The 19422-nt window shown below is 37.1% G+C and overlaps 1 protein-coding gene across 2 annotated transcripts in view; it reads right to left on the bottom strand.

The window, feature by feature from the left end:
* atad2b (ATPase family AAA domain containing 2B) overlaps positions 1-19422 on the bottom strand; it is an 88542-nt gene that overhangs the window by 55171 nt on the left and 13949 nt on the right. For both annotated transcript variants that reach the window (XM_079888478.1, XM_079888479.1), the window contains exons 17-22: positions 18670-18814; positions 17653-17839; positions 15412-15597; positions 6273-6408; positions 3523-3716; positions 1388-1547 (exon numbers count right to left, since the gene is read on the bottom strand). In XM_079888478.1, coding sequence (XP_079744604.1) covers positions 1388-1547; positions 3523-3716; positions 6273-6408; positions 15412-15597; positions 17653-17839; positions 18670-18814 — 1008 coding nt within the window. The remainder of the gene's footprint in view (positions 1-1387; positions 1548-3522; positions 3717-6272; positions 6409-15411; positions 15598-17652; positions 17840-18669; positions 18815-19422) is intronic.

Below are 19422 nucleotides of genomic sequence, written 5' to 3'. Positions count from 1 at the left end.
CATTTAGCCAAAAACCTTCAATGGCTGACCAATTAATCCAGACATTTGGGAGTAAAGTTCTGACAAAGAAATCTTAAGTGTTGCGCAGAAGTAGCCAGCTAGCAGACTTATAACAACATGAACAGAAATCAAAGCATAATATACAGCCATCTTACCTCACTTCACTCAAAAACAATGATGTGGTAATCACATGACAGATTGGACAGGTTTTTAATTTAAACATGTTGCTCTTTTTTTAAATAAAGCATGCCTTTCACATCAGAAGGCCATCCTTGCCACATTACATGGGCTTACGAATGATGTTTGGAATGCTATATGGTCTGAATCAGTATTTCAGGTACTGTGTTTCCATGGTCTCAATTCATTCTGGTTTAGTTTATATTCACTGTGCTATGTACATATATCACACGTCCATTAACAACAATAAATATCTGACATGATTTTCTAAACTACAAAGTGTCCCAACTGACCGACCATATGGTCAGAGAATAGCAAGAAGTCCATTAAAGCGATGAATGGGTTTTATGGAGACTGCTCATTATAGTGCAATTTTAACTCTGCGGAGAGATCAGTGACAATGATTTACTGTGCCTTTTGAATGAAGAAGGGTCAATGGGTTAATTTCTAGCTGCATTTCCTGTCCTCAAATTCTCATATCTTTCAGTGAAGAACCAAGTCTGACTGATTAATCATTGATTTAATGTCCTCTACACTTCAAGTACGACAGTCGCTGCTGCTGCTGCTGCTTTTTTTCACTGTTTTCGAAGCTCTAAATGGGCTTTATGCCAGACGTCACATGAATAAACAGGGAAACAGGTCTCATCTCATCCGCTTGTTGGAAAAAGTGTTAACAGCAGTATAAACTTACATCTATGGAATTTTAAGGTAATAGGCTAACCAAGCTAGTTATTTTTGGTGTTATTCAATTTTAATATCTGAATGTTACTGAGAAGAAAAATAATAAAAAAAATTGTAGATATCAATCAGTATATGCAATGCAAAAGTAATCGACTAGTTCTGCACCAAATAGTCAACTAGTAAAAACACTACTTGAATGTCAAAAAAATGATTTTCCTCAATGCATATACTGTATAATTATATACTGCATCATATTTTTATACTTGCCATTATTTGTATTACATGAAAATTAAAATACTATTTGTTTATTTAGTCAAGTGCTCGAATACAATTCTCAAAATGTCTCAAAAAATGTACTTTAAGATACAAGGTAAGATAACATGACATAACCAGCACATTCTGCTCAACTCTGCACCAACTCTCCTTAAAAATGAATGACTTTCTGTTGCAGCATATTGCTGGCAGTGTGAACACCCTATAAGACTTGATGTTCTAATATTTATCCAGTTGCTCTATATTATATATTTACCTCCTGGGTCTTTGTCTGGATTGTACTCTAACGCGTTGCTGCAAATGAGGTCAACGTCCACTAGAAAATCACTGGCGACGGTGTACTTGTGAGTGTCGATCTTCATCATGATGGCGGACAGGTCCATAGGCTGTGTGATAACCTCGAGGTAGTCTGACACCTAAAGAAAACAGAAACACTTATAAAAACACTTTAAAAATTATATAAATTTTTATATATATATATATATATATATATATATATATATATATATATATATATATATATATATATATATATATATATATATATATATATATATATATATATATATATATATATATATATATATTTATTTTATTTTATTTTTTTTTTTTTTTTTATAAAAACTCTAATACATATATAAAATGTATAAACTGTTCAATCGTTTGGGGTCAGTTAAATTTTCATTACTTTTTTTATTAATTAAAGGGATAGTTCACTTTGAAATTAAATTTTGGTATGTTTTAGCTTACCTCAAGGGCATCCAAGATGTAGGTGTCTTTTTTTCCGCAGTAGTTTCAATTTTGATATTTTTACGTCAAACCGTTCTTGTCTGTCAGTCATTTAATGCAGGTCTGTGGTCACGGTCTCAAAGAGCATGCACAGAGTCCAAATTAAAACAATTCCCCATCGTCCAAATTAAACAATTCCCCATCGTAAGTACACATTGATGGCCTAAGACACGAAACGAGCGGTTTGTGTGAGAAAACGAACAGTATTTATATCGTTTTTACCTCTTATAACACAACCATGTCCAAGTGATCTGAGGGCGCGAGCGCATCCTGGTGTGTGTCGTGTACGCAGACTGGTGCATAGATATATACACTAGATGTCGCCTTGGCTACGGCAGTTCATTGGAACGAATGTCTTTAATGCAACGTCTAGTGTATATATATCTATGCACCAGTCTGCGTACACGTCACACACCAGGAAGCGCTCGCGCCCTCAGATCAATTGGACGTGGTTGTGTTATAAGAGGTAAAAACGATATAAATACTGTTCGTTTTCTCACACAAACCGCTCGTTTCGTGTCTTAGGCCATCAATGTGTACTTACGATGGGGAATTGTTTAATTTGGACGATGGGGAATTGTTTTAATTTGGACTCTGTGCATGCTCTTTGAGACCGTGACCATAGACCTGCATGATATGACTGTCAGACAAGAACGGTTTGACCTAAAAATATCAAAATTGAAACTACTGAGGAAAAAAAGACACCTACATCTTGGATACCCTTCAGGTAAGCTAAAACAGTGGTTCTCAACTCCAGTCCTCGGGACCCGTTGCTCTGCACATTTTGTATGTCTCTCTTATCTGACACACTCAGTTCAGTTCATGGAGTCTCTCTTAACGAGCTGATGATCTGATTCAGGTGTGTTAAATAAGGGAGACATACAAAATGTGCAGAGCAGCGGGTCCAGAGGACTGGAATTGAGAACCACTGAGCTAAAACATACCAAAATTTAATTTCAAAGTGAACTATCCCTTTAATACCTATTCAGCAAGGACAAAATAAGTTGATCAAAAGTGACAGTAAAGATATTTATTGTCACAAAAGTTTTATATTTAACATATATGCTGCTCTTTTGTACTTTCTATTCGTCAAAGAATTATTTTGAAAAAAAAAAAAGTCACATTTTCCTCAAATATACTGTATGAACGATAATTCACATCCTTTTATTCACATCACAATAATTTAACTTTAAGAGAAACACTCCTAAGGACAAGATTTTTTGCACTGTAGCGTTATGTCAATAATTTTACAAAACATAATTTGAACTGAAGATACATATGACCCAGACATTTTCTTGACAGGCTTTGTGAGCTTCACACTATGACAAACTTCGAAATTGTGTGTCACTCTGTATTCATAGACGCACCTTCCTCCTCGTTTGCTTCTTATATTGATGAACTTTTTAATTGCCTCCTCAAATTTACTGATTCAGGTAACGATCCTGCCTGCAGCTGTCGTATAATGACAATCATTTGATTTGTTTGGTCTGGGGGTTGCTAATAAACCATAGGTGCTGCTAATTAGATGGTAATATTGAACGAACAGAGTACAGAGCCTACAGGCATTATTCATACAGTTGCTGACGTGCAGTAACAGCCCACCTCCTCGATGTCCACAGGCTTGCTGAAGATCTGGAAGCGCTTGTCAGTGGCGAGCCGCTTTGTGACGTCCCTGAGAAAGAGGCGGAGCTCGCGCAAGGTGTTCTCCTCCTGCTCCTCCAGTCGCCGCTGCTCCTCTGGCGAGAGCTGTCGAGGGCCGGGGTCTTCAGCGAGGGTCAGCACCTCCAGAGAGCACACTGGAAACACAAAGACAGACACAATCCCTCAGTACAACGTAACAACAGATAGAAATCATGAGGAATCTGACAGGTCTGATTCAAAATAATGATTCAAAATGTTTTTTGCACTTCTGAGGGAGTAAGTAAATAATCATTATGTCTGATTCATGACCAAAAACATCTTTATGACTTGTTTTGCAGAATACAGAAGTGTATTGCGCAAAACCCGTATTAAGTACTAGGGGGTGTGCACAAGTAATCGACTAGTTGAAGAAAGTCTGAATCTAGCCACTAGAACCTTTTAAAAATATTCATAACATATAAAAATATCTAAGAATTTTTGTATATTTTATCCCCAATAAGAGGCACCATTTCAACAACAGTAAAATACACAGATAAGTAAAGATAAAGTAAAAACAGTAATATTGTGAAATATTATTATAATTTAAAATGTGTTTCCTGTTTTAATATATTTTAAAATGTAATTTCATCGGATGATGGTAAAGCTGAACTTTCATCCATTAGTCCAGTTTTCAGTGTCACATGATTCTTAGGAAATCATTCCTATATGCTGATTTTACTGCTCAAGAAACATTTATTTTTATTATAAATATTGAAAACAGTTTCTTTATATATTTCTGGATATTTTTTCTGTCACTTTTGAACAGTAATCAATTATATTTTATTGTATGGTGGATGCACTATACCACTCCATCCTAAAGAGTGGTGCAAGAAACATTATCAGAATACCCTTTCTCTTAGCAATGGCATTATGAAAATCGTGTTTTTCCAAGTATTTTGTTCAGAAATGGAATCGGTTTTTAACACCAGATGAAATGCCGAGCAAATGGCCTTAAACGACTCCGAGTCAGATGACACTGAAACTGTGCCAGATCAGCTAGAGAAATTATAAACACCCAGCATTATATGGATGAAGTCGAGAAACGCTTCCCACCACAGCGTGGGCCGCAAAGTGTATTATTGATTTCTGAAGAGCTCCAACAAACAACCTGACAGCTGCAGTAATTCAGGGCTGCATCTGTACAACGAACCAAAAACAGACTGCCAGAAATGGCCAAACACACCAAGCAAAGAGTGCTAATGTGGCAATGCCTTGTAAAATAATGCAGACAGAAAAAAAAAAAAAGAAAAAAAAAAAACTTCTCGCCAAACAGGCCTGAGGACCTAATCCAAAGATCTGGGCAGAGTGCCTGGCGATTATTGAGCCACCAGCCTCAGCAATTTGCTTTGTGGCACCAGCTAGCAAGCAGTCATGCTAACTGTGAGTGTAATTATAGCTAATGGTTATGGCCCGGCGTTTAATAGACCTCCTTTCTCCAACCACAGATGCTATGCTGCCAAAGGAATTAGAGTTTTTGTTTTATTCAGAGATGCCCGTGGTCGACCCATGGGAGGACCCCTGCTCTGCATCAATGGGTCATGATGCTTGCATTTCCACTTGAAAGCCATTCCCTGCTATAATGGCTCCAACTGTGAGGGAGCCGATGAGAATGGCAATCGAACACAAGGAGAAGATATTCAGAAGAGATCATGAGGAGCACCCAGGATGCCCTATTTATGCAGCAACAGCAGTAGCAATTCTGGAGGAGCATCAGCGGTGGTGGAAGTAATTGCAATGAGAAAAGTGACAGCACTAGTAGTTATCACCCAAAAATGAATTTACTCGCAGTCATGTCGTTCCAGACCTGTATGACTTTCTTCTGTGGAGCATAAAAAAATATATTTTTGAAAAGTCTATTTCTGTCCAGACAAATCAGTGTTATTATAGCAGTATTTAATATTAACACTTCGCCATTGACGGAATTTTCCAGCAATCCATGTTTTCACTGTTATATGGTAGGGGGCGCTATTATGCATCTTCTGAAAGAGCACAGAATCTCCAGATCCAAGAATAAGCTAAGAAGCAGTAGAAGCATTGCTTATGCAGACATTCAACAGCATATAAATCAAAACTGCCTAATGTTACTGAATGAAATGTCGACTGAGGAAGAGGTATGGGACTGTGCAAGCTTTGGTTGTGTTGATGGACTCGATCTACTTTTTATATGTTTTGATCATCATTCTGAATCCGATCTGCAAGTACTATTTGACAAAAACACGATTTTCTCAGGTTTTTGTTCAAAATGTTGCTTTTTTGTCAAACTTACCCACATTCAAGTGTTAGTGTCCAAGAGGCTCTATTCTTTCTTTTGATATTCAGATATTCTGGGGGCCATGAACATTTTGTAAAAATGATCAAAAATACTGGTACTGGCTGGCAACTTTTTTTAAAACCGCTGGCGAGGAAAGAGTTAATATTTTGAATTAGCTTTTATACTTTTAAATATTTTTTTATTTCAAATCTTAATTTTAGTAATTTTGTTTTGTGGTTTTGTTTTTTGTTTCATAGTTTGTTTGCTTTTTATAATTTAAGTCTTAACTGTTCATGGTGCTTGACAGATATAATTGCTGCAAGTTGGTAGAGCAGTCTTAAAAAGGTTAAAAAAGGGGAAGTTAACATCAACCTAAGTGTAGATAAATCTATACTTCTGGATTAACCATGGTAACACTTACCTGTTTTTCTACTGCGGGGTGGAGCCTTGGCCGCCTGCACCAGAATGAGGTCTGAAAAAAATTTCCTACGTACTTCTTCTCCCGGCATGGTTAAACAAACCACCTCCCCATATGAACGGCTGAAGATGCATTTTAGCTGTAAAAAAAAAAAAAAGAAAAAAGAAAGAGGCATTTTTAAAAAATACATTTAAACAACACTTAGAAATTTCAAAAATTACCCAATACCTTTTTTCAAATATTGAGTTTTTCAGCTTCCAGAATAAAATTCCCAATGATAATGAAACTAATATTTCACTTCCACCCTTGAGTTGAGCATCAAACCAGTGGCTCATGAATTCAACATATATACAAACAGAACATCTGCCGTGAAAATCATGGAAGGCATCACTCTCATCCTACTCATCAAATGCTTCCAACAAGCAGGGATCAGATCTCTGGGACTCCAGAAAAAAGTATCTCACATCTCCCCAAAAAGTGAGCCAGACTACATACAAACTCATTTAAAACTTGTGTTGAACCCTGTCGGTTTGGTTTTCCCACAGCATTCTTTGTTCTGATGCGTAACATTGTGGGGGGGGGGTTTCTCCCTGTTTTCCCCCCTGAAAGCACAGTGCATGACGGGCTCTGACTCTCGAAAATATTTCTCCCGGCATGAAGCATTGTTCTGCTCAGTTTGAAGTTAGCAAAGAAAGTTTGTTGGTAAACATACAGTATTTATAGGGTGAAATCCAAAGCAGGAAGAAAATCAAACCAACAAAATGTGTGAAGAACACGTCTGTGATGAGTGAGTTGGACGCCCGCTGAAAAAGTGTTTATCTTCCGAATTAAAATAAAGTGGCTTGAGTGTTCAAACGTTCAAGAATTCAAGTACATGTTCGCCTAAGTAATTTGGCATAAGCAATTATTATTAAATACGCACACTGAGATTAGGGCTTAAAACAACTTTCTTTTTTTTTTTCTTTTTTTTTTGAGGCTAGTTAAAAATTAGATTGGGGTTACAACTTGATTCTTAAACAGGCAATTATTTTCTCAAATTTTTGGGGTAGTTAGTGATCAGCGTTAGACAGAATGTAGCTCCAGGAACAACAAAACATGGTGATCCAGTAACAAGTCCTACTTGACAAAATCATGGCCACTGTCAGTTGGCCAATTAGAAGAGCAGGATAACAAAAGGCTTTAATGAAGAGTGATTTGACGAAACATAATGAAAGGTTGGAGAAGAAATGTGATGCACGCATCCTTCCCGACAGCCGAAGACTCATGCATGAAGTTAAAAAACCTAAAAATAATGATCAGTGTCTGGTGCACATGGTCTCAGGTGTCACTGAAGATTGTTTTAATGAGCAGTTTCATATTGCTATATTCAACTCTAATTTCACATGGTAAAGTGTGCCGTGCCAGTCCAATTACTGCAGTCTGGGAGAATTTTTTACTGAATCAGCAGTTAAAACTTCACTAGAAGTTCATGCAAGTTTCTCAAAAGGCTGCAGCAATCAGGACAAATGAATCCAGGTAAAGGCTAAAGACTTCTAAATATCTGAAATACCCTTGTGCAAACTGAGTTATTTTAAAAAGTCCCCAGGGCTCCCCAAATATTACAACAAGGCGGCGGCGGCGGCACTAGGAGTGAAGTTCTCCATAATGAGGATCCGTGGAGCACTTAAGTTCAATATCCAATCATGAGCGGGTGTTGAAGATCCAAACAACCCCTCATCAACTGCATTATTCTCCTCTTGGCAGATTTGTTTGCACTCAGGTTGCTTTCAGGCTTCTTTGGTCCAAACTCTTGAGGTGAGATGAAGGGAAGCAGAGCAAGTAACCCACAAAGGAGACAGGTAGTGATTTTATGATTTGTCTCAGAGCTGATGGAAGCCTCGGAGACTAATGCAGATTCTGAGAGGCAGAGAGCCGAGAGACTAAATGGGCCTTTCAACTCGCAAGAGACATCCTGAGGAAATGTGGAAATCAAAAACACATTTCTTGTCTCTTCCTGTCTATCTCCTATTGAAACATGTTTCATCTTTACTTCACATGAACAACAAATAGATAAGAAACTTTACAGAATAGAAAGAATAAAGTTGGGATTTGCAAACCAGTGTTATATCTTAATGTAAATTCAACATGAAAGGAAATGTGCGGTGTAATTTACTTTCATAATGTGACATTTTCAGGATGTTCATTGACAAGAAAAAAAAAAGAGAGAGAGAGAGAGAGAGAGAGAGAGAGAGAGAGAGAGGTAAAATGAAGTTTCACCAAACAAGTACATTTATAAGGAGTGTTTCAAACCATTTGCTGTCAATTTTGAAGGATCTCCTAAAAAGCACCCCAGTGACTGAAACTTGAAGAGAAAAGTTCACCCAAAAGTGGAAATGCTGTGCTGTCATTATTTACTCACCCTCAAGTCGTTCCAAAACCTGTCTGACTTTCATTCTTTTGTGGAACACAAAAGATGACATTTTGAAAAATGTCTCAGTGTTTTTTGTCTATGAATGAAAGCTCTGTTATTTGAACCCCAACGCTCTCAAAATCATCATCTTTTGTGTTGTGAAAAAGAAATTAAGTCATACAGGTTTGAAACAACATTTTGGGTAGACCTTTCCTTTTAAGCGACACAACATTCGCAACTTGGGGAAAATCAACATACAAACTGTTACTTATTGACAATAAATCTCTAAAAACAAGCCTTAACATCTTTCATTGTCACTTCTCAAGTAAATGCATATTGTTTCGAGGATTTTTAGGAAATTTTAAAATGGAAAATTCCTTTTTATTTTCCTTTGTAATGAAAACAAGGAAAAAAGACTTAAAAAGTCACATTTTCATGTTAATCTGGAATATTAGAAAGTATTTTAACACAGAAAAAAAGCTTAATATATACCATTCATATTGATATCACCTTCCACATTTCATATTGAATGTTGTAGAGATTGTAAATCTTCATTTACGATAAAACTTCATTACCCACATTGTCTAAGATTAATCCATTAAAACACAAAATTACACAAACAGATAAAAAGACACCAGGCTGCTCAAAACAGACCCTGAAGGTACTACAGTGAACTAATAAGTGCACACTGAGGTGTAACCTTACACTGCTGGAGCTGACTACTGGCATCCCTCCTACACACGATGGCATGAGCCAAAAGTCTTCCCGCAGCCGAGCACAGGGGCACGTACCTCCTTCCTGTGATCCATGCCACCTACTCCCGCTGCAGATGCTGTTTACAGACGGAACTGGCATCTGTCTCTACATCTTTCTCTTTAAGAAATGTGAGGGAATGGACGAGTTGAGAGATTTCTAGTGGTTATTTTGTTGCAGTTTCTTTTAATTTGTCGGAGGCCTCACCCCTGATGTGCAGTGCCGCAGAGAGGACAGCTGTCTCGCTGAACGTGCCAGAAGCCAAGAGCCAGAGCAAACTGTTCTCAAGCTTCTACTTTGCATATTTGGGCTGCACTTAATGCAAGCTCAGGGGCTAATGAACCTTTTTTAATCTTGAACCAAAGTAGGTTCAATATATTCCCACTTAAGACCAAATTGTTACTGCTATTTAGTATTTTTTAGTTTTTATATTACAACCATGTTTGTCAAAACGTGTCAATTTAGAATAATTACATAATATAATATAAACCACTATGTGAGAACAAATCACAATCTTTTGGTTCGTCAAACTGACTAGCGAAACACCTTGGTCTGAATCAAAATAGCGTTGCAGAATCAACTACACATCTTAACAGTTACTTTCGACACTTAAGAGTAAAAAGACACACTAGGGAGGATTTCTTTTCATTAGAGGAATTTTTTCCTAACGTAATAAAACAAAAATCACAGTGTGGCTTGGTTCCATTATTACATCACAAAAGCTCATGAACTCTGCATCATCACATCATCTCTGCATGTGCTGCGAGTTTGGGTCAATTATTAATGTGCATTTGGGAACACAACACACATCAATCATCTTGCCAAACTTGTAACGAGAAGCACTTGAAAACCCGCTGTCAACAAAAGAGATGCTTTAAAGACTCCTTGGTTTTCCTCCACCACAAAAAAAAAAAAAAAAAAAAAAACACTTTAAAAGGTAGGGTAGGCAATTTTCAGAGAGACTAGCAATAGCGATTTAGCTTTGAAAGCTAAGATCCCACCCTCCCTTCAGACTGACTCCACATCCGCCACTCCTTCAAAACACATGAACGAGTACAGCAGGGAGCAAACAAAGGTGTCACAGGAGACGGCGTTAAACTAACTCATGTCTCAAAGCACATAATATGATATAATAAGCACATAATTGGACATGAAGAGATTTTAAACCACCTTCCCTCCCCTAAACAAAATATCATTGAGTTATACCATTAAAAAAAAATTGTGTTCAAAACCTTATTTGTCAATCCCCAAGTCAATACACACACTAAACTTGTAATAATTTAGACTTAGCATTGTCGGGTTCAATCTGGTAGGGCGCTATTTAGTCTGATCCTTTTTCAGATCACAGGTAGCCATGGATATATCCATCAGATTCCAGAAATCAAACATCCACGCAAAAGTGTTTACGTAAAAAACATTAAACATGTTCCTCTACCATTATTTATGCCATTCACTCATACTTTTAACACTTAAGTACATGCAAAACGTTTCTTAAACACCAGTGCTTTCCCCCAATGGGTTACTTTAAAAGTCACTTTCCATACAGGAAAATGCATTGCCATCTTATTCTAAAGCATGACTACGGAGTACTTCATATAACTACCCGCTGAAATCAGTGAAGGCCAAACATTTCCTGATGCTTTACAGGGCTCCTTTCTGAATTCCACACACAAACCTTACATCTCCAAATTACAGAGGCCCTAGGGATTCCAGTGCTCATGAGCGGGAGAGGCCGGGATGGTTTACTCTAAAAGAGAATCTGACCGTAGATCTCTTGTGGTGTTACTGTGAAGCTGCAGTATTGATCGCGGATTTAGCACCAGACCCCCTGCCCGGATGAAGAAACGACTCTCACACCAAGGTAAGGGTGGTACGATTCAGAGCGAGGATGGTACGATTCCACCAAAGGGGCCTTGGGATATGTTTCAAAGCGGGAACGAGCTTTGTGGATTCAAACAGTCGATCCTCAGAATTTGCCCACTTCACCATTCAAAGCCACTTCAGATCTTCTGTGGCTGTCAAAACTTGAGGTTGACGTCAACATAAAACAACATTCGTAACCCATTTCACTTCTATACTATGGCATTTTTGATTGAAACAGGCTGTACAAGGACGGGACTTGATTGTATCCATCAGGAATGGACTGGATCATGACAAGAGTGTGTTCAATACCACAATTGAGCCAGAGCAAGATTGTGGAGGAAAACTGTCCTCCTGAGACATTGCTGGAGGCTTTTTGACCAGGATGTGCAAGAGAAGCCTGAATTGCTGTTGAGCTATTGGTTAACATTCAGCCAAAAATGAAGGTTCTTTTAAAGATGGAACTAAGGATGCACATTATTACATATCATATAAAATATCATTTAAATATCATATTTGGCCGATAATGAAGTTATTAATGAGCCAATAATAATTTTTATGGCCGATAAGTACAATTGGCCAATATTAAAATTATACTATTTTGCCTAAATTAATTTAAAAATAAAACGTAATTATAAAAATAAAATAAAGTACTAATAAAAATATCAATATTTTTTAATGTTACAAGTTCATTTTGGCATCCCAATATTATACAGTAATGTACATCATGATCTGTAGAAGTTCAAACTGAGCATCAGAATAGGAAAGAAAGATGATTTATGTGGCATTCCTGTCAGCTAAGAACAGAAAAATACATACACACACACATATATACATATACACACACATACATGAATGTATGTATGTATGTATGTATCTATGCATGTTATGTATGTATGAATGATATATATATATTATGGTTTTAAAAGTAAGATTTTTGTTATAAGAAACAATAAAAATAAAAATGCATCCCAACCAGTCCTTTTCCAGGTAAAAGAAAATTAACTTGATTTTCAAAAGTCAATGAATTTGTGACAGCTGAATGTAACATTTTTGACAAATCAAACATGTCAGTGTCTGAGTAACGTAATTTATTTAAGCCACAAAATAAACGTACTTCCGTAATATGAGTATAATAACCTACGCAAAAAATATTTTGAACATCTCCAACAAGTTTTATAACTACCCAAAAATCAAGTCCACCCCCTACGTTATCACATCCGTCAAAAACTTAGGCTGGCTGTCGGCTGGAATATTAGATCTAAAAAACATAGACGGAACACACTCATGGGCAATCAATCCTTTCTCTGAATGCTTTGAAATCCACATCATTTGAATATCACAACATTGATGTCTGTCAAAAAAATACCATGCACAATACACGGCAGTATTTACGAGAAGCAGAGGTCCAGCGAGTACACGCATTACCTGGAAAACCCACACAACTGGATGTTTTCAATGCGCCATCGCTTTCCAAGAAAAGGGAGAAAATGTCAGCCTGAGCGTTATCAGAGACGATAACACATATAATACATAATGCATGAGAGTATAAATTTGTTCTTCACTCGCTGAAATTGAATTGGAATGATCAGGGAACTGAGTGAAACACTTCACACTGCATGCTAAAGAGAATAAACGCAAATCCAAATGGAAAAACTTTGACAGGTTAGTGAACATTGTTCAACGTGTTGGTTTTGACGGACATTTTTAATTCGGACTATGCATTCTGATTGTAACATTCCTGATTTGAACATTTTCAACAATTTTCTATTCTGGACTAAACTTTTTTTCCATAATTTTTGCTAAATGATCTTGAGATGAGTCCCTGTAGTCGTTCAATTTGACTTATATGCTGATGTAATATAGATTATAAACTTGACAGGTGATTTTTATAAAATGTAGTTTAAAGTTAAACACCATCTTCTCAGTTTAAAAGATTAAGGCAGTTATCAAAGTTTCATATAATGCTTAATTTTCCAATAAAAGATGATACATTTTTACACAATGTTTAACATTGAATTTCACTTTTCAGCAAAATCCACCCAAGAATGACTATATTTATCTATATATTCTCTGCACATTATTTGATTCTTTGATTCACTTTTTATTAATTTAATGTTTTTTCAGTAGAGCTGTTTTGAAACAACATGTATTGTAAAAAGCACTATACAAATAACCGCGAATAGAATTATATGCACCGACTGCAGATTCTAAATCAAAACACTGTCATATATAGGTAGAATATCAAAGTGAAGACACCAGAGGGGTCTTCAAAGGGTCCTTCAACACTGAAAGTTGAGTCAAATTTCTAAAGCAAATGAGGAAACAAAAACAAGTGTGACAAAAACCCAGTGCCACAGAGAGGGTGAAATAAGCAACCCACCCTTGTCTACTATCAATTAAACATGTGTCGTTCCTCAGAGGAACGAGCCTGGCTTTAATGAACACACCTTGCAGGGATAGAGTGAGAGAGAGACGGGCCTGTCAATAACATTAATGCTTTAGTTCTAAATACGCTCGTGCCCTCCTGGTGGGCATCCGTCATTTCAGCAGGGGCTATGATCAAGGGCTTCGCCACCAGCCAATCACCAGTCGCCCAGCGACGCACCCTGGGATGCATGGGGCGCACAGCATGAGCCGCTGGAGGCTCTTGATGCTGGATTGTGAGGTGAAACCGCAGCGCTGCCAGAGTGACTCCCCGTCAGCATAATTAAGGGAGAAAATATATATATATATATTTTTTTTTTTTTTTTTTTGTTATGTGACTTCAGACTGCATTACTTATCTCTGCCTTCCACTCTCTTGCTGCTCCTTTCATTTTAAAGACTTCTCTCACATGCTCTTCCTGCCATGTCTTTGAGAATTGATTTTAATGCCCCTGGTGTGCTTAGAAAAGGACTAGAAAAGAAAAGAAAGGGAATGATGGGTACAGGTCAGACCTTGAAGAAAAAGGAGAACAGGCGGACAAAAAGTGTAAAAGAAACTGTGAGGGAAAAAATAATATATACATATATATATACCAATATAAATACACAAACACACACACACACATATATATATATATATATATATATATATATATATATATATATATATATATATATATATATATATATATACATACATATATATATATGTACTAGGCTCCTCATTTCAAGTGGCAGCGCAGAGCGATCATATCTTCCTCAGTTACAGAATAAACATGAATGGACACCTGAAGGTATGTTGAAAGATACAGTATACTTACTGAAAGGCATCATAACTCGTGTAATCGATCAATCAGTGTTTCAGCAGCGGAAAGACAATAAGCAATAAAACGGCTTAGTTTGTCACATTGCATTATATTTACCTCAGGCAAATCATTCAGTGTCGAGAGCTTGTTGGTTCTCTGCCACTAAATAAATGCACTATATTAGCCTAAATATTATATTTTACTTAACCTGTTAATGATATCTTGATTATTTAATGTATGTTTAAAATATGTCATGAAAATGACAGCAACTATGTAAATTTGTATATTTCAATAACAAATTAAAGTAAAAACATAAGTTAATGCAAAAACTGCCTTATGTGCAGTTTACATGTTTTCACACAATGTGTTGAGTGTTGATTATTATATCTAAAAATAAATAGCATCTGAATATAGGCAAAAAGTCTAGGCTCTGTTGTTAAACTTTAATGTTATAGTAATGTGCAGGCTTCCCTATATAGTTTACAGCATTAGTATCAATCTTTTTTTTCTCTTGCGAAACGTTTAATTGTAATTTAATTAATTTAAAGAAAAAGACACAATTTGTAAACCACTGTTAAAGAAATTTTTTTTTTAAGCTTTCTAAACCCCACCCACCCCACCGAACCAAACCGAACCGAACCAAACTGAGACGTCAAAACCGTGGGACGTACCGAACCGTCAGTTTTGCGTATCGTCACACCCCTAATATATATATATGGAAATCAATTTTCATGCAGATTCTCCAGATGGAGAAAAAAAAAACCCAAAAAACAACTACACCTCACCCTAAGCCAAGTAATAGTACTTCTCTCCAAAACAAAACAATGTCTCTAGCACAAACTGTTATGCAACAAAGTATATTTATGGTTTGAGGTATGTTCAGGGGAGACAGGGGACAGATTGGTCACCTCGTCAGGGAGCTGCTGGTAGACAGTCTCAGCTGTGGCGAGGATGAGGAGCGGCGTGAATGAGGGAACGTCCTGCAGCAGTGTGAGGAAGCTGCTCTTGACCGTCTCACTGATGGCTTCCCACCAGTCACTGATGTGAGGCATGTAGATGATGCTGGGTAAACACCGCCGAGCCTCACGAAACACCTACAAACACACACAAACCTAATATAATGACTATGCAGGGCACAACAATAATATTTTCAGATTTTTATTTCTTGTATGTACTGTCAACCTTTTTACTGACCTTTTATTTTTAGTACTGCATTTTCATATTTGCTAGAAATATGTTTGCATGTATGCATGCGTGTGTGTGTGTGTGTGTGTGTGTGTGTATGCATATATGCATGCATAAATATATATAATATATGTAAGGGATAATGTATAGAGAGGCGGTCGTTATAGCGAATAACAACCCCGACAGGCTGAACAGGACCCCGACGCGAAGCGGAGGCTATATTACATGGCTACCTACAAAATAAATAAATAATTTGACACGAATTATTGATTTAAAAAGGAGTTTATTGATTTAAAAACGATTGTATTGCTTCCGCCAAAGAAAATAGTCCGTTCCGCGTCCATAGCAACGCGCTGTTTTTCATGGCAAAAAAAAAAAGAGTTCAGTTATACTTCGCAGCGGTCTGTTATCAAGAAATAACAGACCGCATTCTACATTGGAATTCAGCCAAGCCATGTAATATATATATTTATACTACAGGGCCACTGAATGCTTGAATCTGATTGGTTGACGAACGTTCTAAGGTGTGCATTATTTTCAGGGAAACGCACAGCTAAAGTAGTTCCAGGCAGGTCTTGACCGCATTACAGTTCCATATCACTTTGCGTAGTTAACTGTAATAACGGAAAATAGGATACAATTCATAACAAGAAAAAACATTTAGCCGCATGCACTTGATCTGGAATTTTCAATGTCTAGCTTCACAATCAATGGAAACATGCAGTTTAATTTGAATAAATAAAGTATATAGTCCTATCTATAATCAATAGAAAATTAAACTGAATATAGGCTAAATAAATGGATAGTCCTGCAGCACGGATTATTATTGCAGATAATATAACAAATAAATAATTATTGATAAGCCTACTTGTTAAAAGGGCTTTGTGTTTCATTTATTTGGCTAGTCTACTGTCATCTGTCAATAATAGAAAAAAAAGAATGAATTAAATTTATTTAATAAATAAATAATAATATTGACGCACATGCTTTTCTGTCTCATTATTGCAACATCTCTCTCTCTAATAACTGCATTAATAACTGGGGACACACTTTAAGGCCGGTTATGAATGTAATTTGATACGTATGACTGATCATGCCCAAACGCGTGTTCAGCGCGTTCAGTCTGTGTTCAAAGCGGTTCAAAGTCGGTGTTTAAAATCTGCTGCGATGAAAACAGTCAGAGAATGTGTCAGCTAGTCGTGTGTCCCAGCATTAGTCTGCTATCAGTGGCTCAAACCTCCGTTACTAACTCTAAAATGACGTTTTGGAATTAGCAATGGAGGCATTGGATTAGATGCGTAAGAAATGAGTCCTACATACAAGAGCGTTTTAATGACAAAAGCTTAACAAATGTCTTGAAATACATAATCTGAACAATGTTTCGAGGTGTGGTAACTGTAGTATAAGCGGAATAATTGACGACAGGCCGTTGAATTATTAGAAAAATAATGCACACCCGAGGTGAACGGCCACTCCGCTTCGCGTCGTGACCGCATTACCACCTCGGGTGTGCATTATTTTTCTAATAATTCAACGGCCTGTCGTCAATTATTCCTTACATATATATATCCAATCTTTGTTAATTAGCTACTGACTTATCATTCGCTGCTATGTAAATAACTAGAAGAATAAAGTGTAAAAAAGTATTTGTGCTACAAACCAGTGTGTTAGTAATTATATAATAAATTTAAATAATATGATAAGAAATAGCAGTTTGCAACATCGAGCAGCATAACGGACTGTTTTGGTACAGGAAAAATAACTGGAAGCAGATGACACAAAGCACTGGAAGCGAAGCCTCGCACATTCATGCTACAAATGGCTGAGCTGCTCTAACATTAAGAAAAAGGCAGATGACTACCATGATCACACATCTTAGCCACAACACTGTTAATTCTACAAGCCTATAGCCCCACACACAGGCTGTGTGAAATATTCAAAAGTGATTGTGAATCTCAGCTTGCCTGAGCACAGGACTCCTCTGGGGTTTTGGCACTGACGGAGTATAGCGTGGGAAGGTCAAGACGGTGCACAGTGAACTTCTCCAGGTGGTGCAGTACAGCAGGGGCCAGGTGTGTGCTCTGCCCCGCGCCCTGGGGCCCCGTCAGCAGCAGCCGTGGCCGGTAAGAGGTGGGCTGCCGGTAGGCAGAACTGGAAAAAGAAAAGAAATGAGAAAAAGGTCATTATCCATCCATCCGTATTACTATCTATCTATCTATCTATCTATCTATCTATCTATCTATCTATCTATCTATCTATCGAGACACAACCTCAGATTCTGAATTTAGGAAGAATTGCTGACAAGCGGAATCAAGCTATAATGACTGACTAAGACTCCAATAATGTAATGAAGAGAAATAAAGGTAATTGATAAAGTTGGCAGCTCTTCAGGGACGACAAATTTTCATGCATTTGACATCTATACTGTATATTAATATATTGAGATGAACCACTTGCCAACATCTCATTTAAGTGCGAGGAGCTGCAAGTATTGATGATCTCAAGCTAATGCCATAAAACGCAACCACTGAACCATGAAGAACAAATCAATGCAAACGAGATTGAAGTAGGTCTGCTGAGGAACAAAAAGACATCTCAGTGCTGACTGTCAGTTCTACAGCATTCCAACAGATGGCAGCAAAACACAGCGCTTGACTATCAAATAAAGCTCTCAGGTTTAGGGACTTTTCAATTCAACACATTTTGTTTGTTTATTTTCTATTTCCATATCAGCATTAAAGGATATATCCATGGTAAAAAATGAATAAATTAAAAATAAAATTAAACTTCTTACATTCCAATAAAATGTATAATATCTAACATTCTAAATCTAAAAGATAACAGCTATATGGTAGTCATTGTTCATGACAAAATTGTTAATTATGCATAATCATAATAAATGAAGGGTCTCATAGTGTGCTGATTAATCAAAAGGGTGCTGAGGATGACAACTGAGTTTTGTATGAATTTATGTAACTCACGTGGTAAAGTGGAGAAAGGGTTTATGGGTGGTGCAGGAGGCTGCTTTCTTCGGCGATCCGGACTGAATTTCATAAATGGAAGGAGCACCAAGACATTCCTCGTCCTCGCTGTACGAGTCCTCCACCAACAGATGATTGTCCATGTCTGAAATCACAGGCAAGAAACTTTAAATGCTGCCATTTCTATCACAGTGCTTTACAGCCCGAAAAAAGGTGTTTTACCACCCCTTTAAGTCTGCTGTTTAAAACAAAGAACCAATGTAGGAGATGGTTATTAAGCGCAAACAGCGGGACACTTTGTATATTTGTGCTGTGTGCGGCATATCAAAAAATGTATTCCGATTTTAAGCTTGTGACACGCACATCAACCCGATCACGTGTTTAGCGTTCATACAAACAATACATTCAGATTCATCAATCAGAATGGTTAGATACATGATGGGCTAATGTAGAAAAAAATATCTTAAGGTCATTGGATGAATATATTCTAGAAATCCTGCTTTTTTTGTCATTAAGGGAAATCATCTTGTCTCAGTTACAAATTTGACTGGTAAACCATAAAGAATGTTTTTTTCCCCCGCCCTTTTGTATTTATTGCAATGCATATTGTATGTTCAGGCAGGGATGACAGATTGATAAGCAGGACATGACTGTTTATGACTGGATATAACTTTTGATACTTGTTTGCGGTAAAATTGGCTCTCCTACTACTGACTTTGTCCTATCAGTGTGGCTCTCATGAAACAAATAGTG

Source organism: Squalius cephalus (assembly GCF_949319135.1).
Source record: "Squalius cephalus genome assembly, chromosome: 12".
NCBI classification, from domain to species: Eukaryota; Metazoa; Chordata; class Actinopteri; order Cypriniformes; family Leuciscidae; genus Squalius; species Squalius cephalus.
The sequence above is the reverse complement of the archived record's forward strand: the minus strand, read 5'-3'. Positions and strand labels throughout refer to the sequence as shown.